Source organism: Pimephales promelas, chromosome 3 (genome assembly GCF_988280905.1).
Source record: "Pimephales promelas chromosome 3, fPimPro1.hap1.1, whole genome shotgun sequence".
Taxonomy (NCBI): domain Eukaryota; kingdom Metazoa; phylum Chordata; class Actinopteri; order Cypriniformes; family Leuciscidae; genus Pimephales; species Pimephales promelas.
Genome location: NC_142771.1, coordinates 27,928,443 through 27,956,397, shown reverse-complemented (window position 1 = coordinate 27,956,397; position 27,955 = coordinate 27,928,443). Strand labels below are relative to the sequence as shown.

The 27,955-nt window shown below is 39.2% G+C and overlaps 2 protein-coding genes across 12 annotated transcripts in view; one reads left to right on the top strand and one right to left on the bottom strand.

The window, feature by feature from the left end:
- Positions 1–4,769, top strand: part of srcin1a (SRC kinase signaling inhibitor 1a) — a 121,623-nt gene extending 116,854 nt beyond the window's left edge. For all 10 annotated transcript variants that reach the window (XM_089128686.1, XM_089128684.1, XM_089128685.1 and 7 more), the window contains one exon: positions 57–4,769. In XM_089128686.1, the coding sequence (XP_088984812.1) occupies positions 57–527 (471 nt within the window). In that variant the 3' untranslated portion in view covers positions 528–4,769. The remainder of the gene's footprint in view (positions 1–56) is intronic.
- On the bottom strand, positions 4,643–19,998 carry fmnl1a (formin like 1a). Of its 2 annotated transcripts, none has more exons than XM_039687329.2 (26): positions 19,189–19,998; positions 16,880–16,963; positions 14,608–14,694; positions 14,418–14,491; positions 13,592–13,675; positions 13,257–13,400; positions 13,024–13,135; positions 12,862–12,938; positions 12,689–12,782; positions 11,767–11,841; positions 11,566–11,676; positions 11,285–11,437; positions 11,060–11,161; positions 10,660–10,930; positions 10,284–10,544; positions 10,057–10,181; positions 9,568–9,770; positions 9,262–9,496; positions 9,102–9,170; positions 8,939–9,019; positions 8,330–8,459; positions 8,025–8,188; positions 7,846–7,947; positions 7,559–7,660; positions 5,478–5,583; positions 4,643–5,308 (listed from the first exon to the last, which is right to left on the bottom strand). In XM_039687329.2, exons 1-26 carry the CDS (start codon positions 19,351–19,353, stop codon positions 5,244–5,246), a joined length of 3,276 nt encoding a protein of 1,091 aa, XP_039543263.2. In that variant the 5' UTR covers positions 19,354–19,998; the 3' UTR covers positions 4,643–5,243. The 2 variants fall into 2 exon arrangements, with proteins under 2 accessions (XP_039543263.2, XP_039543264.2); XM_039687330.2 differs by having other exon boundaries at positions 11,285–11,434.
- Between the last annotated feature and the right edge of the window lie 7,957 nt (positions 19,999–27,955).

The window sequence follows — 27,955 nt, the reverse complement described above, 5'->3', positions numbered from 1 at the left end:
TGCCCACTCTTTTGCCCTTTGTCCCCTTACTTTGCCTTCACCATCCGTTCCCTCAGGCTCTAAGTCTGAACATCAGCAGAGCCAGAGCAACAGAGTCGCTCCTCGCAAGCACCAGAGCCGCTAGCTTCTCTGGCCACCTGCCTTCCAGATTACGGAAGTACCCCCAGGAGGTGGCGCTGTCCTCCTTGACTGCCTCCTCCAACCAGGCCAAAGCACTTCTGGCTGGCCTTTCCGCGTCCAGCCTCTCAGCCGAGGCCCTCCTCCTCTCGTCCACCTTCAGACACCACCGGTTACTGAGAGAGAAGAACTTCGACTCCTCAAGCCTTCCTCTTCCCATCTCCAATGGCCGCTCGCCTCTCTCTCCGACCTCACCCACGTCTTCTTCCTCGCCCTCATCACCCTCGGCTCTCACCTCTCTGAGTCTGTCCTCACTGGCCCTGAAACCCTCGGACATCCACAGCCTGGAGTTTGACAAGGAGGGGAACAAGACTGAACCCAAGGCGGTGACTCGGGGTGACGTGGAATAAGGACGGTGCTGGAATTGCAGACAGCACAAGTAGATGAAATGAAATGCAACTGACCTAAAAGAAAGTTTTGTGGGGCATAGATTCTGTAGCTTTTGTTTCTGACTCCCTGTTCCTTGGTTATCCTTCCCAAGACAACTTGTGGATTACAGAGATGTGGTGCACTGAGACAGATAACTCGTTCTGCCTCGTGGGTTCCCTTTTCTTTAGTTTGTGAGCACATCCAAACTGTAATCCCTACCTACCTACCATGCATTTCTGCCAGTTCCCCAAGTAGAGAAGCAACAGATGGGCTTGGACACTCACCACCAGCCTGTTTCAAGCTCCACCGCGCAGCCAGCATCACACCACCCACGGGAGGCCTGGGGAAGGAAGGATTCATTTGCCAAATCTCACATGTTGGAGATCTAGCTGAGTTCGGTAGATGTCCATCAAGTGTAAAATCAAGACTGTAAGACTATGTAAAACCAAGTAGAGTTGCAATAATCGAAAGTGAGTACTGTAGTAGTTGGTGTTTGTTGAGACGTTTTATTGCTCATATCTATATCAACAAAAGGAATGTTTAAAAAAAATACAGCAAAAACTTAATGTGAAGGCAACATCACTCGTTCTAATTGTAGATTTTGGCTATCGGTCATACTGCTGAAGGAAAAGAACTGAAATTGGTGCTATGATTAACATTTTGCTGATTATACACTCCCTTAAAGGGATAGCTCACCCAATGATGAACTTTCTGTCATGATTTACTGTTTTCTTCTATTTTGGAAATCAATGGGTGTTGTTTTGGACCCCATTGACTTTTATTGTGTGGTCAAAAAACATTCTTCAAAATATCTTCTTTCCACAGATTTAGAAAGACATGGGAGTGAGTCAATGACAGAATTTTCATTTTTGTGTAAAATATCCTTTCAATGCACATGCACTGCCTAAGAGTCAAATTTTATTCTCAAATAGGTCTTCATACAGCAATTTTACATGCTTGCTTTAACAAGTTGTCGTGGCAAAAAGTATATTATGGGATTTAATTTCTATAGTTTATTATGGGGTTTTGGTGCTGTTTTTTCAAGTTCTTAACAGTCACATTTTCCCCATGTAAGGTAAGATACATCCCTAGTTGTCGTTAAAGAAGCACAACAGGTTTTAGAGGCTAAAGTACAATGATCTGACAATCATCAAACGTTCGGCACAAGCTGTCTTAACCTGTTGGCCTCCCAGATTGCGAAATTGAATTCCAATATAAAATGAACAAACAGATGGTTAGGTTCGCCGGCCCGTGTAGGGGTTGCACAAGCAAGAAGACTGAGGGTAATTCCACAGCATGCATGCCAGTGGAAGTGAACCATCGAGTGGAAGACATCTGTGCGCTAGAGCATTCCAACAGAGCAATCCTTTTTCCATCCCTTGATTACTTTTCTATCAAAACCACAGACAGACAGATCATTTTAGGAAGGTAATTGTGTGCCAGTTTATGATTAGCTGTGGGGATACAAAATTGTCACTACTTAAATGTATCTGGTTTTGTTGCATACTGAGTGGTTGTTGTTTTTTTGCAATGATGTTCTGGTTATGCCCACTCATCTTTTCTTATTATTCCAGTTCTCATGACAGACACACACACAATGTTAAAGCTTTTTTTCCTTCTCATAAGGATATTCCTATGTTGGGAATTTGTCAGTGCCACAACCTCTGCAGGTTTCCTCATGAGCTCAGAGAATTTAAATGTGAAAAGGTGAGTGAGAATGGAATAGAATGAGTTTGAATAGAGGAAAATGGGAGATTTTTCCAGCTTTCTGACAAAATGAATGTGTGAAATTGATTGCTTGTGGTGCAGGGTTTAAAATAATGGCTTAAGCACTAGGTCGACAGCGAGAGTAAATGGCCAGAGAGAGAGAGATTAGTGGTGTTGCTCCGTGTCTCGCAGCCAAATTGGCCAGTAATTCATGTCCAAAGTTCACAATGATTCACATGGGAGGTGCTGTGAGAGGCAAAAGGGTCAAGCGTAGGCTGTTACATGCACGGAAACGTCTTTATTTAAGGCATGGCTTGACTAGACCGTTGTTTAAATTTAACATCTGTGAATGAAAGAGAAAAGCAATGCTTTTATTTGTAATTCATGTCTGGATTTGATATAGAACAACCAGGTGGCTCACTGGTTTACAAAGATCTTTCAGACTCTAGATCTTTTTCAGTCCTGTCTGGAAAGTTGCCAGGAAGCAACATCACAGCTCTTCTGCTAAGGGCCTATTTAAATACCCAGACCAAACTACTAGTAGAAAATAGCAAATGAGACGATTCATGCTGCAGTGAGCACACTCAAACGATCAAAACGTTATGCTTGTGGCTACGATTTCTCAGAAGTGGGTTTCATGCTTGAATGGAGAGGCTTCATCTTAGTATGTGAGCTAAGAAAATACTTTCTTGACTGCCTCAGAGACTGCGATGAACACACGTAGGACGGTGGTGAAATCTCCCTTTTGTAAAAAAAAAAAAAAAACCCATGATCTTTCTCTCTCAAAACATGTGAAGACATCAGCACACACATGATATGTACATCTTAAAAGTTAGTCATTTATTTTTCACTCAACACAGTTAGTAAAAATGATACGAGATTTGCGTTTGTATATTTTGTGTTCATTGGTTTTATATTAACTGAGATTTATTTGTACATAATTTTGTTTTTGTAATCCTGAGGAAAATATAGCACACTAGAAAATTATTTATTCACACGAGAAGTGTTTTGTATATTGAGTTGAAAATATGACTCTGTACAGCCCAGTTCATGTACAATGTATAGCTGCATTTTAACCACAGGTTTATAGTTTTGTTAATTATCATTTTATGAGTTGTTTTAAGTGTTGGGTGAATCTGAAAACAAAAGAAGAAAAAAATCCTGCCAGCCTGTCAAAAGAAATGAAGTTATGTGATCCGAGTGGAATCTGAATTATTGCTGATACTTATAAATCTGTATTGTGACCTGAGAATGTTATTTTCTAACCGTTCGTTTGTTGCATTGGGTGAATGAACAAGTTGGAAATAATGGCGCATGTAAATGAAATGGCACAGCACTCGTCTGCCCTCTAGTGGAAGGGAGTAAGTCTGCAACTGCATTGCTTATAGTGTAGTTCCTCAGTGAAGACAGAGGTTTAAATTGAGTCTATGTTCAAATGCCTTGGTCGGCGAAACTTCAGTGCTTAAGTGTTTCTGACACGATCTGCAAATTTTGACCTGCAGGTTGGAGTTTTCCCCCTTTGGAAAGACAGCAGGAATTGATGCTTCTGCTAGTTATAGACTATGTATATCTGGTTTACTTGGCCAAAAATAACACAAGAGTAATTTGGAGAAAGCACATTCTTTGTTAAATGCTCTATGATGGAACGACTTTATGTAGAATATTTTACCAGAGCCCTTTAGTCCCTTACGTGAGATTTTTCTACATGGATTGTGTGGATGTTACAAATTTCTGACATCAGAGAATAATAATAAAATGCTACAAAAGAGTAAAAGAAAAGAAGAAAGATAATAAGACTATAACATGTAAATAAAATCGTAATTATTAGAGTCCTACAAAATTATGATTTATTTAAAAGATGGAGTTATAAGCTATATATTAAAAGTTTAAAAATACTAAAAACAATAATTATAGCAATGCATGTACATACTAAAAGCAATCGCACGGTGCAGATGATTTTAAAAAACAAAGTTATCTACATGTTTTTTTTTTTTTAAAGAGTCAACGGAGAGAAATAGTGAGATCAAGTGCACTGATATGAGGTTCACAGCTGTATAGAGTCGAAGTAGGAAAAAATGACTTTTTATATGTCTGATATCTTTGTGGCTCAGGCATGTCCAGTCTTACTGTAACCTGTGGTGATGTGGTGACCAGACTTGATTGGCAAGCTCTGAGTGTGTTTTACTGAATGACATGAGCTCAATGACTTAAACTCAGCTCTAACCATCAACGCTCCAGTAATGGTGCGAGCCCTTTACCCACGCTGTGACCCTCCCATATAGACTAGAGTAATGTACCAACTGAGAATCGCTCTATATACAAATAAGATATATAAACACCTATAGATACAGAAGAAAATGAAATTAATTTGTCAGTGTGGATGCCATGATAACTTTGTGAGAAATGTGACTTTATTATTATTTTTTCCTGTGAGAAAATGTTGAGAGCTGAGACCTTTTGTACATACTTGCTGTGGTTGTGTGTCTAATAAAGTACAGCTCTCTTCTACGACAACATTTACACTGTCTTTTTTTTCTTTCTATAAGAGCACACAATATATATAAAACATGTTTAACTTCTGTACAATTTTTAACCTTTGACTATAAGAATTATTAAAAAAAAAAGATTTGTATTTCATACATAGGCTGTATAAAAGTATTGTCATCTGTGAGCACAATTGCATTAGCAAAATTATGATCATTTAAGCTCAAATAATTGCTCACATTCACAAAGAAATGTGATGGTACAAAATTATGTACAAGTCTATAATGATGGCTTTTAACAGATTCTCATTTTAAGAGCTTGTAATGTGTTTGTTAGTGTGTTTGTGTGCATTTTCTACAAATGTGTGTTTATTTGTATGTATGTGTTTTGCCAGAGTTATTTTCTCACAGCACAGATTGAAAATATTTTAATGTATAAAAAAAAAGAGCAGGTTTTTATGTACAGAAGTGTCCAGCGGGAAGGAGAGAAGTATATTAAGGTAGCCCTCAGTTATCTTGTCGTGGAGCTGCTCTCCGACCATCACCTCTTCTGTAGGGCGAATTTCTTAAATCTAATAACACACAGAAAAAAAATTAGTCTTCCCATTCAGGTTATTACACAAAGTGAAGTTGAAGTAGGTGGCAAATCACCTTTGATGGTTTTCACCATTAAAAAAAGTATATCTAAAGGAAAGTGCTTATAGTTTGTAACACACAACTTTTGCTCTAACACATTTTTACCTGTGATAATGCCCTCAATGGCCCCGTCTGTGACTTGGGGCTTCACCTGTCTTTTCTTTAGCTCTGCAATCAGGTCCATCTGAGGCATTTTGGGCATCATGGGACCCTGATCAGAGTAGGAGAAAGTTTTTCAGAGGAATAACTTCAGTTGTGCAGTTCTAGTATTTAATTAAATCAAACGCCATGGTTTATATATATCTATAGGGCATTTCCTCTGAGGAAGCGGGGGAGGCAGTGCCTCCTCAAAAAATTGGATGAGAAGCTATATTACAAAAATAAAACAATGCAAATTTTACAAAATGTCAAAGAAGTTTATAAATCAAGAGATTTTATAAATTAGTTTTAATAAAGTAGGTCTGTCTTGCTATAGGGCCTATATATATATATATATATATATATATATGCAAAATTTACAGACTGTCAGCTGCAATGCGATGAACAAAAACATTTACAATGAACAACAGCCCATTCTCACCCCCAAGGCGTCACTTAACTGACGCCGTAGGATCGCGTCATGTAAGTGACGCTAAAGGGCGCCTAAAACGTCAAATATTGAAGCATGGTCAAAGGTGACGCCTTGGGGTGAGAATGCGTTGTGAACAAATCAAACAAGAGCAATTGAAATACAATTACATTGTGTAACACAACAAATACATCAAGTGGTTTCCACCAATTCAACTGAAAATGCAACTTTTAATGACGCAGTCTCAAAATGATTCAACGGCATTGAATAGTCTCGAGAACATCGGATGCAACTAATCAAGGGCTTCATTAGTCGCATCAGGTGTGCTTGAGCTAAAACGTATGAAATACCTGAACTGTTTGTTGAGTTTCATCGGTATGTTATTGTACATTTATGATTTTATGATTTAGCATTGTATTAGCCCCCCAAAACCCCACCTGTCCCTACCTCGGATGCTAACTTATCTGAGGCGATTTAATGCATGGTTGGTTAGTGCAGTTTATAGCAGAGCAACCCATTTTATGTACGATATTTCAATACAAATGTTCAGAAAGGATAGAGAGGTGGTATGTGTTGTGTCAGACGTCAAGTTTCAGGAAATCCACTCAGCGCAGACTGTTATCATCTGTCAATCAAGCTGTCAATCAAACTTAACCACGCCCTTATTTATCATACATTTTATATCTAAATACGATCTAAACTACAGAGCTAGAAAAGAATTCACAGTTGTCAGGCACTCGGAACCTACCGAAAAATATAATAAAAGTCGATGGGACCAACCTGTAAAAGCATGAATTTATGCTGTGAAAACGGACAGTTTAACATGGGGTCTATAGATATTTGCTGCTCCCTTTTGGGACCTCTCTCTAGCGGAGTTTCGATGTGTTGCAGTTTTTCGCACTTCTGGTGTTGTGCCGAATTTCGACCCCCCCGCCAAATTATTACCCCCTTAGCCTTGATAGGTTTAGGATTAGTTGTGGGGGAGGGGGTAGGATTAGGGGCGGGGTTGGGATTAAGCAATCAGGTACTGACTTCAACGAGGGGGGTAATAATTTGGCTGGGGGTCGAAATTAGGCACAACACCGGGTAGGCTTCATTTTTCAGATTAGAATGTTGCCGCTTGTCCCAAGCATACCTCAAATTCCACTAAGGCTTGGTTGCAGAAACAGTCAGTCACCTGACTTGAACCCCATAGAAAATCTCTGGTGAGATCTGAAGGCAGCGGTTGCAGCACGCAAGCCCAATAATATTACTGAACTGGAGGCCATTGCTCATGAGGAATGGGCTAAGATTCCTCAGAACGCTCCCAGAAGCTGGTCCCTGCTTATTCCTCTTTTTTTGCAGCAGGTCATAACAGCAAAAGGGTGTTCTAGTAAGTACTAAAGATGCTTGACATCAAGGAGTTGAATAATTTTGAGACTGTTAAAGTCATTAAAAGTTGGGGATTTTTGAATTTGGGGAAACACTTAAAACTTTTGTTGTGTTGAGCTATTGTTGAGCTATTTCAATTACATTTGCAAGTCAGTAAATTTAGCCAATAAATCTGATTTGCAATGGGGAATTTATATATTATACATGATATATGAAATATATATATATGAGTCTTTTGTAAATAAACCTTTTGAGGGGAGCCATCTTTTTTCTTTGGAGAAGGGGCTGCTGCCTGTTCTTCTGCTGCAATCTCCTGTTTTTTCTTCTGTTCATTGTCATGTTCTGCTTGCTGTTGTGTGAAACAATAATACATGGCAATTAATAATCAAATGGTGCAGATCTTTGTATAGAGCTCAGCTCATTTAACATGTTTGTTTAACTTTTTATTCCTTGACGTATTTCAAAGAATTCCTAAGCATGTAAACGATCATGAACATGGTCAAAAGCTGTGGGTAAATATAACTGCATCTTCACCTTATAAGCTTTGATAAACTTGACAAAGAGTGGGAAGAACATGGAAGGCTGTGTCGTCTTTGGGTTCTCCCCATAGTACTCCACTACAGACATGTATGCCTCCTTATTGGCAGAAAAGAAAAAAAAAGTCAGAAAGAATTAGTTTATCAAATAGTTGATGCATGGTCCTGTGGTCTCACCTGTGCTGTTTTGCCATCTTTAACAAGTGAGTCTAATTTGTCACTGTTGGCCTTGACAAACTCTTTCAGCGCTGGGATGTCATCCTGCACTAGGAACTCCTTCTTGGTCCCTTCCATCCCTCTCTCCAGAGATCTCACATCCTGTAGCACACTGTCCAAAGACACTGAGAGAGAGAGCAAAGTGAAGCAAGGCAAAGCGAAAAGAGACGCTACATTAATTATTGATAAGCAGTGATTGTACATTTTGTATGTAAAGTATATCACATGATGTTACTATGTTGGATCATTAATATTGTATGTCTTACCCAGTGCAGCCTTGTCTACAAAGCGGAGTTCAGTGTGGAAGGAGGCGAGCTCAGGGTATTTCTCATGCACCATATTCGCAATGAAGTGTAACAAAGTCTGTGTGCGGTCTGTGGACTTAGTATCTAACAGCTGAAAGACACAAGGACACTGTGAGTTTTACAGACAAATATAGACCATTTCACAAGATGTAAAAAACACTGGTCCAGAAGCACTTCCTGTTTCAGTTTGTAACTGTTTTCTTTATTTCACATGTAAAGAAAACATCTTAAAGATGTTTGTTTAACTTTTTGATTCAGTTTTAAATGTTCTGTATTTTATCCCAGCTTTTATGTAGTGTTAAAAAATTGAAACAGGAAGTGCTTGTGAAATCTTGTGAAATGGTCTATAGAGATTAAGTTTTCTTTAGACTCCATTAGCCTCTTTGTTTCTGCTTCAGATTCCTCTACATCAAAGGTCTCTATGTGCAAGTTCAGCCATCTCTCATGACTACTGCAAAAAGAGCTTCCCAAAACTCTCACCTTGGCCTTTAACTTTCTGCATATATAATACTGAAGCCCTGCATAACAGAAAACTTGATGCTTGAAGTTACAGTCTACAAGCTCACTCACCAGGTCAAGGCTCTGCAGACGGAACCCAGACGCTGCTCCTCTTTTACTGCTGTTCATGTAGTTCCCAAAGGCCAGGATGATCTGAAGCAGGAGATTGACAAGTGAGTCGCACTGACGGACCACCCCATTAAAAATCACCTGAGCACAAATTAGATCTACTCACCTCCAAAATCTTTTTTAGCTTTGTTGAAGACTTGAGGGACTCAGAAGCCGCAATGATGGCATCCAATTGCTACAGAAACAGGTAGGACAAAAGGACGATTTTTTTAATGAAACATATGCACTACATCAGGTACAATAGCCAAATTGTGATGCGAACGTACCGGCTGTAGACGTTTCACGCTCTCAGGGTAGTTGCCCATGAAGGTGAGGGTATTGATTCGCTGAGTAAGGCGTGGGATTTTACCAAAGCTGCTGATGAAACGGTCCTCAACGCTCAGGTCCTCTAATGGCCGCCCTTCCTTCTCGTAGTTCTGGAGTAACTTCATCTCATACTCCGATGGGATGAAACGTTCCAGAAGCTCCAGAAAGTCTAGACTCAGAGATTGTTGATCATATCTGAGAGAAAGACATAGAGAATTGAGTTTCCATGCTAGTCCAGCTTTTTTGGTGCAAAACCTGAGCTATACCTTTCAATGGCTGTGCAGATGTCATTGGGGCTCATGCCTGCCTTGCGGAGGGTGATGGCAAGGTTCTTGGATTTGTTAGGCTCCAGCAGGGACACCTTACTGGGGGCCTTCTCGGACACCTTAACCTTGAGCTTAGAAAGATCTGGTGCAGCACCTTGAGCCTTGGTTTTAAACTGCTCCGCAAACAGATCCATATTTATCTCCTTAGAAAGCGAAAGTGTGATAGATTAATTGAAAGTCGTTCAAAAACCTGTATGACATTGTTTCTTCTGGGCAAATATATTTTGAAATAATATTGTATCAAACAATGAAAGTGAATGGGGTACAGTGCCATCTCACTGACTTTCATTGCATGAACAAAAACAGTTGTGCGGTTCTTCAGAATTATAATTGTTTGTCCCGGTGAAGAAAGTGTTACAAGAATGCCATGAGGGTGAATAAATGATGACACAATGTTCATTTTTGTGTGCAGGATTTCTTTGTTGTTACCTCTAACACTTGCTCGTCATTTAGCTCGTTAAACACGGTTCCCGTCACTTGATTGGGCTTCAAAGCCTGCCAGTTCAACAGAGGCATCCTGAACTTTGTTTGAATGGGTTTGCGTGCCTTGGGTCCTGTGTAAAACAATTGAAAAGATGGATATGTATAGGTCACCCAGCTCAAGCTGCCTGTCTGTATGCTTATTTCTGTAATTGTAAAACGTTTTGTCCCTCTACCTATCTCAGGTCCAGGGGCAGGAGGAGGTCCTGGAGGGAATGGCGGGCCACCATCAAGTAGGGGCGGGGGTGGTGGGGGATCTATGCCAGGAAATGGAGGAGGAGGGGGTGGAATACCTCCAAGTGTTGTTGGTGGCAGAGGCGGAGGCGGAGGCGGAGGAGGAGGAGGAGGAGGCGCTTCAGTGCCAGGTAGTGGAGGCGGTGGAGGCGGTGCTCCAGCTGGAGGGGGCGTGGCTTGAGAAGCAGGATCTGACACAGTCACTGTGAACATTAAACAGATGTTATATTATCGTCATCAATGTAGCCAGCTAAAGGTAAACATTTTCAGTTCACTAGATGCCAACCACTAGGAGAACTTTAGCAGAAGTGATCCTACCTGTTTGAGTGACAACTTTTTCTATGGTGACTGGAATGACTTCAATATCCAGGCTTCCAGAGGCCGTGCGCTCCAGTCGGACTAAGCCTTTCTCCTGCAGTTCCCTCAGCTTCACCTCCAGTTTGGACTCCTCTTCAGTCACCTTCTCTCTTTTAACTTGTGAGGGCTGCGACATATGCTCCTGCTCTCTTTCTCTCTCCCTTTGAATCTCTCGTTCTCGTTCCCTCTGCTGCAAAGTGCTTACCTGGGTACAGGACTCTCGCAAGCTCTCCTGTCACACACACACGCACAGGTAAAGGTTTAGAGTGAGTCAATGACCGTTTCCCAATTTTTATAATTTTTTAAGTACACTACATGTATGTACTGCACTTGGTATGCTACAGTTTACACAGGTTAATACCTTCAGCAGTGCTGATTCTTTCGTAGCCTGCATTAATTGTTTCTCCAGTTCTGACATTTTTTCCAGAGCTCCTTTCTCATATTCCTGCAATCTGGCATTCAGCTACAGCACAAGAATATATACACACACTTAGTAAAAGTACAGCCTACCTACATTATGAGGCATGTGTGTCATGCGGTAGATGATTATATGCAAATGTGTTTTTGTGGATAGTGTATATTTAACCTGTGCATTGGTCTCCTGCAGTTCTGTTACATGCTCCATTATGTCCCCTTTATTTTCAGCATCCTCCAGAAGAGCCCCAACATCAAACACATTATCCAAGTAAGCCTGAATCTGCACCTGCAACTTCTCACTTTCCATTTCCTTTAGGGACTGCTGACACACACCCATACAAACAAACGTCAGACTGATCATGCACAGCTTCATGAATACACACTCCATAGAAAACATCTGAAATACTGTGCTATTAAGTATGTGTAAGATGTATGTAACACTAGACTGACCTCTAAGTACTGGTCAAGACCCAGCTGGGTGAACTCATATTGAAGATGCACACGGAAGTTCATGTTCTCCACTGAGTGGACCACAATGTTTATGAACTGCATGCAAGCCACCTGTGCAAACCATTCATGAAACCATTCATATTTCATCATTTGTTGTCAGCTTCTGAACTGAAAACGAATGTGATTCACGCCAAAGCTTACCATGAAGTCTATGTTGCTGTCGTCATTCATGAAGTACTCCATGAGCTTCTCAAAGCGGTTCTTCTCTCCACTCACCTGTGAGCAGGTGGGCCACACATAGAGGAAAGTGTTGAGCAAGACAACCACATTATCCTATGCTACAATAGACTTGTTTGTGTGTGGGAGGCATTTGTGTAGTATTGATAGCATCATTTGTGATATGTAATTGTGCAAAAGTTTTGGGGTTAAATTTTAAATCAATTTATACTTTTATTCAGCAAGGTCTGAAAATGGTCAAATGACAGTAAATGCATTTACCCCTGGTTTCACAGACAAGGCTTAAGTTAGTCCCAGACTAAAATGCTGCTGTTTTTCTTAAAAACATGTCAGTGTCATTGTTTTGTCTCAAGATGCACAGCAATGCTTTTTTCAAAGGCATGTTTATAAAAACTACTTAAATGTCCTAATTGAACTTATGGCTTAATCTACGCCCTGTCTGTGAAACCAGGTCTTACAACACATTTCTGTCAAATAAATGCTGTTCTTTTGAATTTTCTATTCATCGAAGAATGCATCACGATTTTCCCAAAACAACAAGCAGCATAACATTTTTTAACATTGATAATAACAATAAATGCTTATTGATTAAATCAACATATTAGAAAGATTTCTAAAGGATCATGTGACCCTGAAGACTGGAGTAATGATGCTGAAAATTTAGCTTTGCATCACAGGAATAAATATATTTGAATAGAATCAGTTATTTTGAATTGTAATAACATTTCACAATATTATAAATATATTAAGTAGACGTAAAAGATTAGAGTTATTTCAATGTTTTTAAGAAATATTTTTTGGCAGATTTTGCTGCGAACAACTGCGAGATCGCACTATAAAAAGATTGTGTATGTACAGTAAATGTGTGAAAGGCTAGTCATCTTACTTCTTTAAAGTTGTCAAAGGCTGAGATAATGATGTCATGTCCTCCTCTAACCAGACACACTGCCGCCAACAGCTCTAGCACAAGAGCTTTGGTCCTATGGACAGTGTATTGAAGTTTATTACCAACTCAGACAACACACACACAAACCACATACCATATAAAGACACCCTTACCTGGGGTTTTTGTTGTTGAGACTAAGTGTGATTTCATTGACACATCTGGGGTGTGTCATCACTAAATTGAACCCAGACTGTTAAAAAAAAAAAACAGACGAGTCAGGTTAGGTTCTTCTAAAATGATCTTTTTAGAAGCTGTGTCTCCTCACTTCTACGTACCTGATAATTCATGATCGCACGCAGACACATAATACAGAGGTGAACATCGTCTCTTTGACTGGCCAATCGTGCATTTCGCATAGTTTTTCTGCTATGGGCCAAAGAAGTTATTCTGACAAGGAAAAGCACAGAATGAACAAAAGATGAGCGCATGAAACAAATACACTTATCTGCAATGCATGAGAAGAACAATAACATGAAATCCCTGTAATTTAGGGTGTGTTCTGACTCACCGGACAGTGAGTGCACGTGCTGCTCTGGTCATCCCGTGTGTGGGAGAATGGCTGACATTTTTGGCTAGATCCTCCACTGATCTTTCTGACAATCTCCTGTTGTCCAATACAGAGCTGCCATTTTCCATAGATTCCAACTCAAACCTGAGAAACACGACGACACACGATCTGAGGACATTTTATTTGTTCCGGAGAGACTATTCTAGTGAATTACATTTTTTTATTTTTTTATTTTATTTATTTATTTATTTTTTTTAAATCTTCTTGGACAATTACTGGAAACTCATTAAATGACAATAATGGTGTTTATGTTAGTAATGACAGAATAAACATACGGTGCATCACTTTGAGCATATGCCAAGAAGTCCACCAGGACATCTAAGCCTTGGTTTTCCTCGTTCAGAAATTCCTGAGCCCACCTATAAAGAATAAAAGGAATATCATGAAGTGCTACAATACAACGTATTTTTGTTTTTAATAGAAAAACAGGCAACACTTTAATTTAGGGTCCAATTCTCAATATTAAGTTGCTTATTAGCATGCATATTACTTGGGTATTGGCTATTTATTAGTGCTTATAAAGCATAAATTAATGCCTTTTTCTACATTCGCATATTCTCCATCCCTTAATCTTACCCAATGCCTGAACTTAACAACTGCCTCACTAACTATTAATAAGCAGTAATTAGGAGTAATTTACTGAGGCAAAAGACGTAATAGTTAGTTAATAGTGAGAATTGGACCCTAATCTAAAGTGTGACTGACATCATTTGCAATCATGGTAATTCTTAATAGGAATTTCACCGTTCTAGCTTTTGAGAGCAGCTCCTTAATAAGATAGTTCACCCAATAATGGAAATATTTTCTTTTTAGTTCAATATAAGAAAGAAACTCATACAGGTTTGGAACAACTTGAGGGTGAGTAAATGATGACAGAATTTTCATTTTTGGGTGAACTATCCATTTAAGGTTTTACCAAATAAGGTACAACTAACCTAAAACCAAAATAATCATGATTAATAATTTAACCATTATCATGTAGCCCTATCTCGGGAAGTATTCTATTATTCAGGTTCAAAATGATCTTTCATTTTTTTTTTATTCAGGAGTAGCAGTGAAGTCTATCATTGCACTTTACTTGAAAATAAAGCTGCCACTAACCCAATATGATTGGTTCTGAGAGAGATCTCCAGCTCTCTCAGGACTTGAGTTGACTCCTGCACACGCTTCTTAAACTGTGGAGAAGGAAACACAGAGCGACAGACAATCATTCAGGTTTATCAAGTGGGTGTCAGCACTGACATGGGGTAAAAGAGAAATGAGAGGTGCTGAGGGAAAGAATAGTACTGACCCTGCGCACCACTCCACCTTGGTCCTGGTAGAAGCTCTTGATTTTAGTCAGGTAAGCTGAGGGAGGGTTTTTCACCTGAAAACGCTCCTAATAGACATTGGGAGAAAGACAAATTAATTTTCAGATGGGGACTTTTAGAAGATATTTAAATGCTCTTTAGTACCATAAAATAATAGAAAGGTGTTTTAAATTCCAGTTATATACACCGCCATTTACAACTCTGGGGTTGGTTAGATCTTTTCTTTTGAAATAAGTCTCTTCTGCTCATCAAGGCTGCATTTATTTGTTTGAATTAGAGTTAAACACTAATATTGTAATTTATTCCTGAGATGTCAAAGTTGAATTTTCAGTGACACATGATCCTTCAGAAATCATTATAAAATGATGATTTGCTGCTCAAGAAACATTTCTGATTAATGTCAATGTTGAAAAGAGTTGTGTTGCTTTAATTTATTGTGAAAAACATGATCCATTTTTTTCAGATTCAGATAAAATGAAAGTTCAAAACCAATCAAACAGCATTTATTTGAGTTGGAAATCTTTTGTAAGACAATAAATGTCTTTACTATCACTTTTAATTAATACATCCTTTAAATAAAAAAAATAAAAAATCTTAGTGACCCCAGACTTTTGAACAATAGTGTATATCCATCTAAGATACTGTATAAATTAATTAATTTTTTACCTGGAGGTGGAATATAACCTACAGTACATAATGCCCACGGTAAGAATATGTTTAGCTGTGTACACACGCTGCCATAACAACTCTGCATGCATAGCTAAAGCTTGCATCCCACAGTTGTCATAGAGACACAAATATTAACACAGGAAGTGCGTAAACATGGTTTCACCATCTTAAGGCTCTGATCTTTTACCGCTGCTCATATTTTCCCTCTAATTCTTTCTCTCCTGTTGAGGTGTCTTGATCACTATCAACCTTTACATCATCTGCTTTAACCGTATGTTGTAATATATATATAGGGTGTTGTTTTTTCCTTCTTAATAGGCTATGTTAAAGCCTGATGCAATCTTTAAAAAAGATCACTAAATGCCTCAACCTGTATTTTAACTGAATTCTCTAAAAACAGAACAAGAAAAACAAGATAGGTAATTGAAATGAGAAGCATTTTTCAATTAACACTAGACACATTAAAAATGGGGTCTTTAATATTTTCTCTGATATATGATTGGAGTGATAAATGAAAGGGAGAGTTGACCCAAAAATGAAAATTCTGTCATCATTTACGTACCCTCAACTTGTTTTAAAATTGTGTGAGTTTCTTTCTTTTGGTGAACTCAAAAGAAGACATTTTGAAGAAAGTCGGTAACCAGTCGTTTGATGGACCATAGTATTTTTTCCCATAGGGAAGGCATCAACTGTTCATCAAAATGTCATCTTTTGTGTTTCAACTGAAGAAAGACAACGCATTCTCACCCCAAGGCGTCACCTTTGACCATGCTTCAATATTTGACGTTTTAGGCGCCCTTTAGCGTCACTTACATGACGCGATCCTACGGCGTCATCTAACTGACGCTAAAGGAAAGCGTCAGTTAGAGGACGCGGTTAGGTTTAGGTGTGGGGTGGGGGTAGGGTACACGCGATCCTAGGGCGTCATCTAACTGACGCTAAAGGGCGCCTAAAGCGTCAGATATTGAAGCATGTCCAAATGCTTCCCAAGGCGTCAGTTAAGTGACGCCTTGGGGGTGAGAATGGGCTGAGAAAGAAATTCATTTAGATTTGGAACAACTTGAGGGTCAGTAAATGAATTATCATTTTTGGGTGGAGAATCCCTTTAAATGCTGTTTTATTTATTGCATTTCAGGCGCTTGTATAAACAGGTAATATATACGGTAAATGTCATGCAAAATACCCCAAAAATTAAATGTAAAAATGACGACAAACACTTTAAAGGACATTTAGTTACAGTCCTCATATAACTTGATATTTCTATCATAGTGTACTCATATAGGCTTCTGGTATCTCAATATAGTCTACCAGACAGTTTCCTCTCAAAAATCACATCTACAGACATGAGGTATTACAGAAATGCAAAAATAAAAACTGCTCAAAAATAAAGTGACTTACATATTTCAATATGAGTCATTCATTACGTATTTCAGAATGAGTAATGACTCACTCCGTAAATGAGAAGTACATGGGAGAAATGATCAAGATGTAGGCATAGCCTACTCTCAATTCTACTTTTCTGTCATTATTAAAAATAAAAAAATAAAAAAAGTTAAACGACAGATGAAAATATTAGTATCTCACCTGATCACAAACCAGCTCCCATTTCTTTTCATTGTCATACTGACTCAGAAGCTTCATCTTATCCGGAGGCAGATTCATGGAGCTCTGAGAAGAGAAATGAGAGGTTCACAGCTGCCTGAACATCATCAGGTCAAAACTCCAGCATGCCAGCAGACGCATTCAAACGACTGCAGTATGAATGTTTGAAGCTTACAAGTAAAAACGAAACAAACACACTCACACACACAGTACAAACAAAAAGTCAGATCCATTATTCTGGCTATCAAAATCATTTAATAACTGCTGCCAGTGATATGTAATCCGGAATCAGGTTTAGGCTGTGCAATAAAAAGAAAAGAAGTTGTTGTCAATGTTATAATACTAAATGGTTTCTGATGTTGATGACAACATCTGAATTCTGGAGGAATGTCATGGCAAAGTCTGAGGATGATTTATGAAGGAGACTGACATTAACAATAATATTGCAGCTGATTTACTCTTTACACAGTTATGAATATCATCTGATTTGCCATTTACGTCATGAACATGTAACGATGATCGCCGTTTATATCCGGTGCATGAGAAGGAAATGTGAGCGTCTACATTACAAAATGTGTTATGATGCAATTCTTGTTCCTTCTTTAGCCTACTTCAGATATTAAAGGGATAGTTCAACCAAAAATAAAAATCCTGTCATCATTTAGGTTACTATTTAGCCTCATTTGACTTTTGTGGAAATTTGAAAAATGTCTCAATGTAAGTCAATAGCCTTCTGTGTAGTTTCACATAAGAGAGAAATAAGTCTCAAACAGGTTTGGAACAACATGACAGATTTCATTTTATTTTAGTGAATTATCATGTTATGTACATATCTTATTAAATATTTTACCCTTAAGTTTATGTTTTTCTCTTTAAGATCATATGCTGTCAGTCTTTAGTCTGGCGCAATGTGACTTCCTGAAAAGATGGCACAGTTGCTTCATGTCTTGCACTTAAACACATTATTAGCAGCAAACATCCACCATTAGATCTACTTTTTATTTGAACAGGTTTTGCACCTGAAAATTGTCAACTAAATTAAGAGGGTGTGGTTTGTCAAAAAAGAAAAGGTGTTGAATGTAGGAAACGCAGTGTTCTTGGGTGTTTCCTCCTAAAGCAGTAAGACGTTTCCGCTCTGAGTAGTGTTTTTTTTTTTTAAAGTCATGTGCACAAAAAGCGAAACGCATTGAGCGGTTACTGGAGGAACAGAGAGAGAGAAGGGTAGGGTGGGGTGGGGTTGGGTGGGGGACTAGCTGTGGTCTACTGGTACTTAGAGAGTGAATAAAGTGGAGACTGGATTAAGTTGATAATGCATTGCACCAAATGCAAAGTTCAGGGCTTATGGAAGTATAGCCTGTGATGAGGAAATGACTATGAATGTGATATCCAATGGCATGCAATGGTTTTACCCTCCCATATTCTAACCAAAGCTTGAATTTAAAATGTCCATGTCAAAACTGGCCCATGTCCCTTACTCTCCCCATTTCTAATGGCAGGTTTAGTGTTAGCATGTCCCCCTCATCACCGGACCTGGCACAGCCTGATTGTGTCTTTTCAGAAGGATCAACTGGTCATTTGTTAGCCCATTTGTAGCTCAGAGAAACTTTGAGGCAAAGTTCAAAACAAGAATTGCATTCATGAAAAGCCACAATTATTTACTCTGTCATGGAAACAGGCTTACATTTTTTTTGTAGTTGAAGTGAGTGGGACTATGTGGAAGATAACTGAGCTTCCATTCAGCATCAATTAGTTGATACAACCAATTGCCCAACAAACGCGATGACATATCTAAGAGGACAACCAACTGACACTGGTGTTTTAAACTGAAATGAAAGTCGAATCAAAGGTCAGTCAGTATTCACCAAGAAAATAGGGCCTCTTTTTGTCTTATGACTTCTCTTCAGAAGTTGCCTAATTTGTCATTCCACCACTAGCAGTTCCTGTACCAAAATCCCATGTGGAACTAATGTAACTAATCGGGTCGTATTAAGTCAGAAGGGTTCTTCCAAATATGACTTAATTGTGCATTTCAGGTGGAAGATTGGGCAACACTTTATTTCAGTGTCCTTGTTACACATTACATGTAATTACTAATTAGTATAAATTGTGCATAATTACATGCAACTAACCATAACCCTAAGTTAATTATGAACAAAGACACCTTAAAATGCAAAGACAGAGAATTGAAAACTGACAAACCAATGTTAACGTGGCTGACAGGAAGTGTCAAGATGAGCTGCTTTAGTTGTGTTGCTATATATTGTTTACATGTCTGTGTATAAGGAGCTCACCAAAACCACACTGAAGCGTTCTTCTAGCTCTTCCTCGGGCGGCATGGGTAGTTTAGGAGGGGCACATTTCTTTTTAGGTGGGGAGGGTATAGGGTTTGACCCTCCTGTTGAGCCTTTGGCCTCCTGCCCCTCCATCTGCTCCAACCCGCCAGCTGCGTTACCCATCACAACTTTCCTTAGAAATTCCAGGATACTGAACTGCTTCTGGATCAACCACTGACAATTCCAATAGGCCAAACTCTGGAGAAACGCAGACGAATCTTTCGGCAATCCACAGGTCAAAATCCACTGAAGACTTTAAAGTTTTCCACTCAGTTAGATCCAGTGTAGGTGGACTCCTTTAGGACATGTTGTCAGAAAATAAGGACACGTTTTAAACAAAAACTGATTCCAGGATGGTGCAAGAGTTTGTAAAGAAGCTTTCGAAAAAGACGAAAATTCACAAGAAAAATCTAACTCACAATCAGAATGTTGCTAAAAAAACACTAAAAAAAAGGAACAAGAAAAGGCCTCTGCTAATACTTTCACAATAAAGACAATCCAGTCCTTCCAATCCAGCTTCTTGAGCCTCTCAGTAGGGCTGAGTGTGTTGATTACCGTTGTAACAGGCCTTTTCTCCACGAGTCTGCCTCTCTTTTGAGTACTTCAGATGTTGGAGCATCTTTCTCACAACTCCACTCCCTCTGATCAAGTCTACAGAAGTTTCTTTCAAAAGAAATTATAGATGTTGGTAAATTTACACAAAGGCACCTGTCCGAGCACACTCGTGTGCGTTACAGAAATGAGAAAGAAGCCGTCTGAGAGCTGGAGGAAACCACAAAAAAAAGCAGAAGCATCAAGCTTCCTGAACACCTCGCACTGAGAGAGAGAGAGAGAGAGAGAGAGAGACAGAGAGAGACAGAGCGAGAGAGCACTGCATGGGTGTGTCAGTTTAGATTCTGTTTGTATTTGAAAAATAAGTATTTGAAAAATAAGATGTCCTGAAATGTATCACACTTTACTCGTATGTTTGTCATGGTGAGCTATGTAGATAATACAAGAAAAATTATTCATGGCAGAATGAACGAATAAACTCAATATTTATTAGCGAGCGGGAACACAAACTCCAACAACATTAAGAGAAAATCTGAGGGCTTAAATACACTAGGAAGGAAGGAACATTAACAAAACAGGGAACGGGTGAGGATTCATCAGAAATCATGACAACTGATAGATTTTGTATTTTCAGTCATCAGATTCATTTACAGACTGTGTATCAGATGTAATCCACTCTGTCTGTGTCTGCAAAGGTGTGTTCCAAATGGCCCATTCAGATGTATGGCCCACAGAAACTGATTGGTGAGAATGGCAAAGAATCAGCATTGTTCAGAGTGGATTAGCAAGTTACTGTAGATCGATCTCCTGTGGGAGGTCCTAACAGGTTTCTATTGTTTGTAGCCCATAGTCTTCATATGTAAAGTTCTGTCTCACAGACAGAACTTTGGGTTAAGATTGTTGAAGGGCGACATGCTAACATCGCTGCTGAAGGACTGCTACACTAAAAACCTTCAATAAATTCTTCTCCCCACAAGAACTGGTTAAGCTTACTTATTTTATGTACTGGAGAAATCTAATACATTGGCAAGCCACCCAAATCACTTCTCGGCAACACCAAAATCTAACACAACTGATGATGAACACAGACAAAACAATATAAAGAAAACCATGGCTGAATAAGCCACTAAGCCCTCATTCGCTATTCCCTACGTTAGTCCACTAGCCTACTGTTCACTTGAAGGAGTGAATGAAAAGGAGTTAGCGAATTCGAACAGCCGTTGAGTGTACATCGTTTGTACAAGTTTGTAGGGGTGGTGATGGCGCAGTGGATAAGACACGTCTTTGGTGTGAGAGACCCGAGTTCGAATCCACTGTGAGACACCAATGTGTCCCTGAGCAAGACACTTAGGCCTAACCCCTAGTTGCTCCTGAGGTGTTCGACCTCTGACATATATAGCAATTGTATATATCAATAAAAGCGTTAGCCAAATGAATAAATGTAAATGTACACTCATTATTGCGGTGCATTGTGGGATTGAATAAGTGCAAATAACGATCTATAGGGGCGTCTTCGGATCATAGACAGTATAAGAAGTGGACAGAGTCATTGGAACTCAATTGAGACAAGTGAAGCTCATTTTTTGCGATTTTTTAGGACTTCCGTTCCTGATCCGCAGACTCAAACCGACTCAAACAGAGCTTGACGACGTAGATGTGACGTGAGCAACCCACCTGTCTTCTAGTGGCTGTGGCATGAGAAATCTGAATCATTTCCTTCCAAAACTTGCAGAGGTGGAGAGTGTGAGTATGAGCTTTTGAGCTAGGAGAAGGAGAAACTTTTGCTATTCCGATTAATTATTTTGTCATTTTGCCGTCACGTTTCCCCGATTGCCCACAAGCTTCTCCTCCTGTCCATACGGTAATCTCTCTAATGTGCGACAGATTGTCGCGTGGTTATGACTCAATCGGTAGCCTACTTTTACAAAAAAAACAGCTTCTATGGGGCATTAACATAATCTACAAAGTAATGGAGCCTTTTATACATTGTCGTGTTTCTTTAGAAATAAATCATTGACAAATGGAGTCTTTAAACACCACAGATGTAAAGTTATTCGCTGTCAAAATGACGCCAAAATGAATGGGAGTCAATGGAATATATATATATATATATATATATATACATTCAAAATATGTATATAACCCATATCTTTCAAAAGTATTGTTTAATTTAAGTTTAATTAAGATTGTATGTTTGGTAATTGAACCTGAATGAATTTAAAATGAATGTGCTATATTTCAGAACAATATATTTGTTTTCCTTAAAATGAACACTAACTTTATTCTCATCTGAATTATAAATTATCTATTTCTGTATAAAATAATTAATTTCTGTATAAAATAACCCATCCGGCACTGGGTAACACTATCCATCCATCATTCTATCCATGATCCATCCATAGACTGTAAAAAATAGTTATCTTAATTTTGTCCTTAAGATGAAAAAATCAAACTGCATTTTATGAATTTGTAATAGGCAGTTGTTTCTCCAATTTTAGTCCCCACCCTAACGTTGGCCCCTGAGCCACAGAAGTTGTCCTGATCTATCAGGAAAAAAAAGGAGATGGCTAAGTCTTGCTGCGGCTGGACCACCCTTCACAAAGTCCGCCGGGGACTGACTGATCCATCCCGTTTTCAACTCTCTTATAGCACCACCATGTGGAATGATTAAAAACACACACCTTGTGTCCATCTTTACTCATTTAGGAGATGGCAAATTAACGAATAGATGAATTAATAATCATTTTTGTTTAAGTAACAATTAACTTATCAAAAGTCCCAAGGGAAAGTGGGTTTAAACCAGAGGTCTCAAACTCGCGGCCCGCGGGCCGCTGATATTTTATGGTCCCCACTTGACATTAAAGTTTAATGTGAGTGCGGCCCGCCGTTGCGTTTGCCGCGTCCCCCCCCCCGTCGCTTCAATTAAAAGGTTATGGTTAACGTGGTTTAACGTCGATGTAATACGTTGTTTTTAGCGTACCTTTTGCTTAAACGAGAAGCTGGGGGACACCGGAAAAATAGACATTTTACTCATTAGGCTGCTTCATTAAAAACGTGACATTTAGACGTTTTCTTCAGCATGGATCCATGCAAATGATATCGAAACTCAAAATTTCGACCCGAAAAAAAAACGACAAAACTTTCGGGGTTTTTTTCGTGCGAAAAAATACGTTTCTCCAATCTTCTCAAAACTCTGGATTCTGATAGAGGGCCATGAGACTTAAACCTGAGTGCAAAAATGGAGGCTCTAGACCCTTCCAGAGCTGAGATATCGAAACTCAAAATTTCGAACTGAAAAAAAAACCGACAGTGGTACCCCTTTCGGGTTTTTTTTTTTCGGGCGAAAAATGAAGTTTCTCCAATCTTCTAAAAACTCTGGATTCTGATACAGGGCCATGAGACTTATACCTGAGTGCAAAAATGGAGGCTCTAGACCCTTCCAGAGCTGAGATATCGAAACTCAAAAATTCGACCCAAAAAAAAAAACGACAGTGGTACCCCTTTCGTTTTATTTTTTTTTTCGGGCGAAAAATTAAGTTTCTCCAATCTTCTCAAAACTCTGGATTCTGATAGAGGGACATGAGACTTAGACCGGAGTGCAAAAATGGAGGCTCTAGACCCTTCCAGAGCTGAGATATCGAAACTCAAAATTTCGACCCGAAAAAAAAAGCCGACAGTGGTACCCCTTTTGTTTTTGTTTTTTGGGCGAAAAATTACGTTTCTCCAATCTTCTCAAAACTCTGGATTCTGATAGAGGGCCATGAGACTCAAACCTGAGTGCAAAAATGGAGGCTCTAGACCAGGGGTCTCAAACTCAAATTAACTGAGGGCCGCTGGAGATAGAGTCTGGGTCAGGCCGGGCCGCATCAAGTATTTTTGAGTTTCGATATCTCAGCTCTGGAAGGGTCTAGAGACTCCATTTTTGCACTCAGGTTTAAGTCTCATGGCCCTCTATCAGAATCCAGAGTTTTGAGAAGATTGGAGAAACTTAATTTTTCACCCGAAAAAAAAAACGAAAGGGGTACCACTGTCGTTTTTTTTTTTCGGGTCAAAATTTTGAGTTTCGATATCTCAGCTCTGGAAGGGTCTAGAGCCTCCATTTTTGCACTCAGGTTTAAGTCTCATGGCCCTCTATCAGAATCCAGAGTTTTGAGAAGATTGGAGAAACTTATTTTTTTGCCCGAAAAAAAAAAACGAAAGGGGTACCACTGTCGTTTTTTTTTGGGTCGAATTTTTGAGTTTCGATATCTCAGCTCTGGAAGGGTCTAGAGCCTCCATTTTTGCACTCAGGTTTAAATCTCATGGCCCTCTATCAGAATCCAGAGTTTTGAGAAGATTGGAGAAACTTAATTTTTCGCCCAAAAAACAAAAAAACAAAAGGGGTACCACTGTCGTTTTTTTTTTCGGGTCGAAGTTTTGAGTTTCGATATCTCAACTCTGGAAGGGTCTAGAGCCTCCATTTTGCACTCAGGTTTAAGTCTCATGGCCCTCTATCAGAATCCAGAGTTTTGAGAAGATTGGAGAAACTTATTTTTTTGCCCGAAAAAAAAAACCGAAAGGGGTACCACTGTCGTTTTTTTTTTTTCGGGTCGAAATTTTGAGTTTGGATATCTCAGCTCTGGAAGGGTCTAGAGCCTCAATTTTTGCACTTAGGTTTAAGTCTCATGGCCCTCTATCAGAATCCAGAGTTTTGAGAAGATTGGAGAAACTTAATTTTTTGCCCGAAAAAAAAAACGAAAGGGGTACCACTGTCGTTTTTTTTTTTTTGGGTCAAATTTTTGAGTTTCGATATCTCAGCTCTGGAAGGGTCTAGAGCCTCCATTTTTGCACTCAGGATTAAATCTCATGGCCCTCTATCAGAATCCAGAGTTTTGAGAAGATTGGAGAAACTTCATTTTTTGCCCGAAAAAAACAAACAAAAGGGGTACCACTGTCGTTTTTTTTTCGGGTCGAATTTTTGAGTTTTGATATCTCAGCTATGGAAGGGTCTAGAGACTCCATTTTTGCACTCAGGTTTAAGTCTCATGGCCCTCTATCAGAATCCAGAGTTTTGAGAAGATTGGAGAAACTTATTTTTTTGCCCGAAAAAAAAAACGAAAGGGGTACCACTGTCGTTTTTTTTTTTTGGGTCGAATTTTTGAGTTTCGATATCTCAGCTCTGGAAGGGTCTAGAGCCTCCATTTTTGCACTCAGGTTTAAATCTCATGGCCCTCTATCAGAATCCAGAGTTTTGAGAAGATTGGAGAAACTTAATTTTTCGCCCAAAAAACAAAAAAACAAAAGGGGTACCACTGTCGTTTTTTTTTTTTGGGTCGAATTTTTGAGTTTCGATATCTCAGCTCTGGAAGGGTCTAGAGCCTCCATTTTTGCACTCAGGATTAAATCTCATGGCCCTCTATCAGAATCCAGAGTTTTGAGAAGATTGGAGAAACTTCATTTTTTGTCCGAAAAAAACAAACAAAAGGGGTACCACTGTCGTTTTTTTTTCGGGTCGAATTTTTGAGTTTTGATATCTCAGCTCTGGAAGGGTCTAGAGACTCCATTTTTGCACTCAGGTTTAAGTCTCATGGCCCTCTATCAGAATCCAGAGTTTTGAGAAGATTGGAGAAACTTATTTTTTTGCCCGAAAAAAAAAACGAAAGGGGTACCACTGTCGTTTTTTTTTTTTGGGTCGAATTTTTGAGTTTCGATATCTCAGCTCTGGAAGGGTCTAGAGCCTCCATTTTTGCACTCAGGTTTAAATCTCATGGCCCTCTATCAGAATCCAGAGTTTTGAGAAGATTGGAGAAACTTAATTTTTCGCCCAAAAAACAAAAAAACAAAAGGGGTACCACTGTCGTTTTTTTTTTTCGGGTCGAAGTTTTGAGTTTCGATATCTCAGCTCTGGAAGGGTCTAGAGCCTCCATTTTTGCACTCAGGTTTAAGTCTCATGGCCCTCTATCAGAATCCAGAGTTTTGAGAAGATTGGAGAAACTTAATTTTTCGCCCAAAAATCAAAAAAACAAAAGGGGTACCACTGTCGTTTTTTTTTTCGGGTCGAAGTTTTGAGTTTCGATATCTCAACTCTGGAAGGGTCTAGAGCCTCCATTTTTGCACTCAGGTTTAAGTCTCATGGCCCTCTATCAGAATCCAGAGTTTTGAGAAGATTGAAGAAACTTATTTTTTTGCCCCGAAAAAAAAAAACGAAAGGGGTACCACTGTCGTTTTTTTTTTTCGGGTCGAAATTTTGAGTTTGGATATCTCAGCTCTGGAAGGGTCTAGAGCCTCAATTTTTGCACTCAGGTTTAAGTCTCATGGCCCTCTACCAGAATCCAGAGTTTTGAGAAGATTGGAGAAACTTATTTTTTTGCCCGAAAAAAAAACGAAAGGGGTACCACTGTCGTTTTTTTTTTTTGGGTCGAATTTTTGAGTTTCGATATCTCAGCTCTGGAAGGGTCTAGAGCCTCCATTTTTGCACTCAGGTTTAAGTCTCATGGCCCTCTATCAGAATCCAGAGTTTTGAGAAGATTGGAGAAACTTATTTTTTTGCCCGAAAAAAAAAACGAAAGGGGTACCACTGTCGTTTTTTTTTTTTGGGTCGAATTTTTGAGTTTCGATATCTCAGCTCTGGAAGGGTCTAGAGCCTCCATTTTTGCACTCAGGATTAAATCTCATGGCCCTCTATCAGAATCCAGAGTTTTGAGAAGATTGGAGAAACTTAATTTTTTGCCCGAAAAAAACAAACAAAAGGGGTACCACTGTCGTTTTTTTTTTTTGGGTCAAAATTTTGAGTTTCGATATCTCAGCTCTAGAAGGGTCTAGAGCCTCCATTTTTGCACTCAGGTTTAAGTCTCATGGCCCTCTATCAGAATCCAGAGTTTTGAGAAGATTGGAGAAACTTAATTTTTCGCCCAAAAAACAAAAAAACAAAAGGGGTACCACTGTCGTTTTTTTTTTTCGGGTCGAAGTTTTGAGTTTGGATATCTCAGCTCTGGAAGGGTCTAGAGCCTCAATTTTTGCACTCAGGTTTAAGTCTCATGGCCCTCTATCAGAATCCAGAGTTTTGAGAAGATTGGAGAAACTTATTTTTTCGCCGGAAAAAAAAAATGAAAGGGGTACCACTGTCGGGTTTTTTTGGGTCGAATTTTTGAGTTTCGATATCTCAGCTCTGGAAGGGTCTAGAGACTCCATTTTTGCACTCAGGTTTAAGTCTCATGGCCCTCTATCAGAATCCAGAGTTTTGAGAAGATTGGAGAAACTTAATTTTTCACCCGAAAAAAAAAACAAAAGGGGTACCACTGTCGTTTTTTTTTTTCGGGTAAAAATTTTGAGTTTCGATATCTCAGCTCTGGAAGGGTCTAGAGCCTCCATTTTTGCACTCAGGTTTAAGTCTCGTGGCCCTCTATCAGAATCCAGAGTTTTGAGAAGATTGGAGAAACTTCATTTTTTGCCCGAAAAAAACAAACAAAAGGGGTACCACTGTCGTTTTTTTTTTTCGGGTCGAATGTTTGAGTTTTGATATCTCAGCTCTGGAAGGGTCTAGAGACTCCATTTTTGCACTCAGGTTTAAGTCTCGTGGCCCTCTATCAGAATCCAGAGTTTTGAGAAGATTGGAGAAACTTAATTTTTCGCCCAAAAAACAAAAAAACAAAAGGGGTACCACTGTCGTTTTTTTTTTTCGGGTCGAAGTTTTGAGTTTGGATATCTCAGCTCTGGAAGGGTCTAGAGCCTCAATTTTTGCACTCAGGTTTAAGTCTCATGGCCCTCTATCAGAATCCAGAGTTTTGAGAAGATTGGAGAAACTTATTTTTTCGCCGGAAAAAAAAAATGAAAGGGGTACCACTGTCGGGTTTTTTTGGGTCGAATTTTTGAGTTTCGATATCTCAGCTCTGGAAGGGTCTAGAGACTCCATTTTTGCACTCAGGTTTAAGTCTCATGGCCCTCTATCAGAATCCAGAGTTTTGAGAAGATTGGAGAAACTTAATTTTTCACCCGAAAAAAAAAACAAAAGGGGTACCACTGTCGTTTTTTTTTTTCGGGTAAAAATTTTGAGTTTCGATATCTCAGCTCTGGAAGGGTCTAGAGCCTCCATTTTTGCACTCAGGTTTAAGTCTCGTGGCCCTCTATCAGAATCCAGAGTTTTGAGAAGATTGGAGAAACTTCATTTTTTGCCCGAAAAAAACAAACAAAAGGG

What these genes read in the sequence shown, in the direction of transcription:
- fmnl1a (XM_039687329.2), bottom strand. Translation starts at nt 19,353, where the DNA reads ATGGGTAACGCAGCTGGCGGGTTGGAGCAGATGGAGGGGCAGGAGGCC. An exon ending in TATGCTCAAAGTGATGCACC is followed by an intron (nt 13,401 to 13,591) that starts GTATGTTTATTC and finishes CGTGTTTCTCAG; the next exon opens with GTTTGAGTTGGAATCTATGG. An exon ending in ACAGCAACATAGACTTCATG is followed by an intron (nt 11,677 to 11,766) that starts GTAAGCTTTGGC and finishes TGGTTTGCACAG; the next exon opens with GTGGCTTGCATGCAGTTCAT.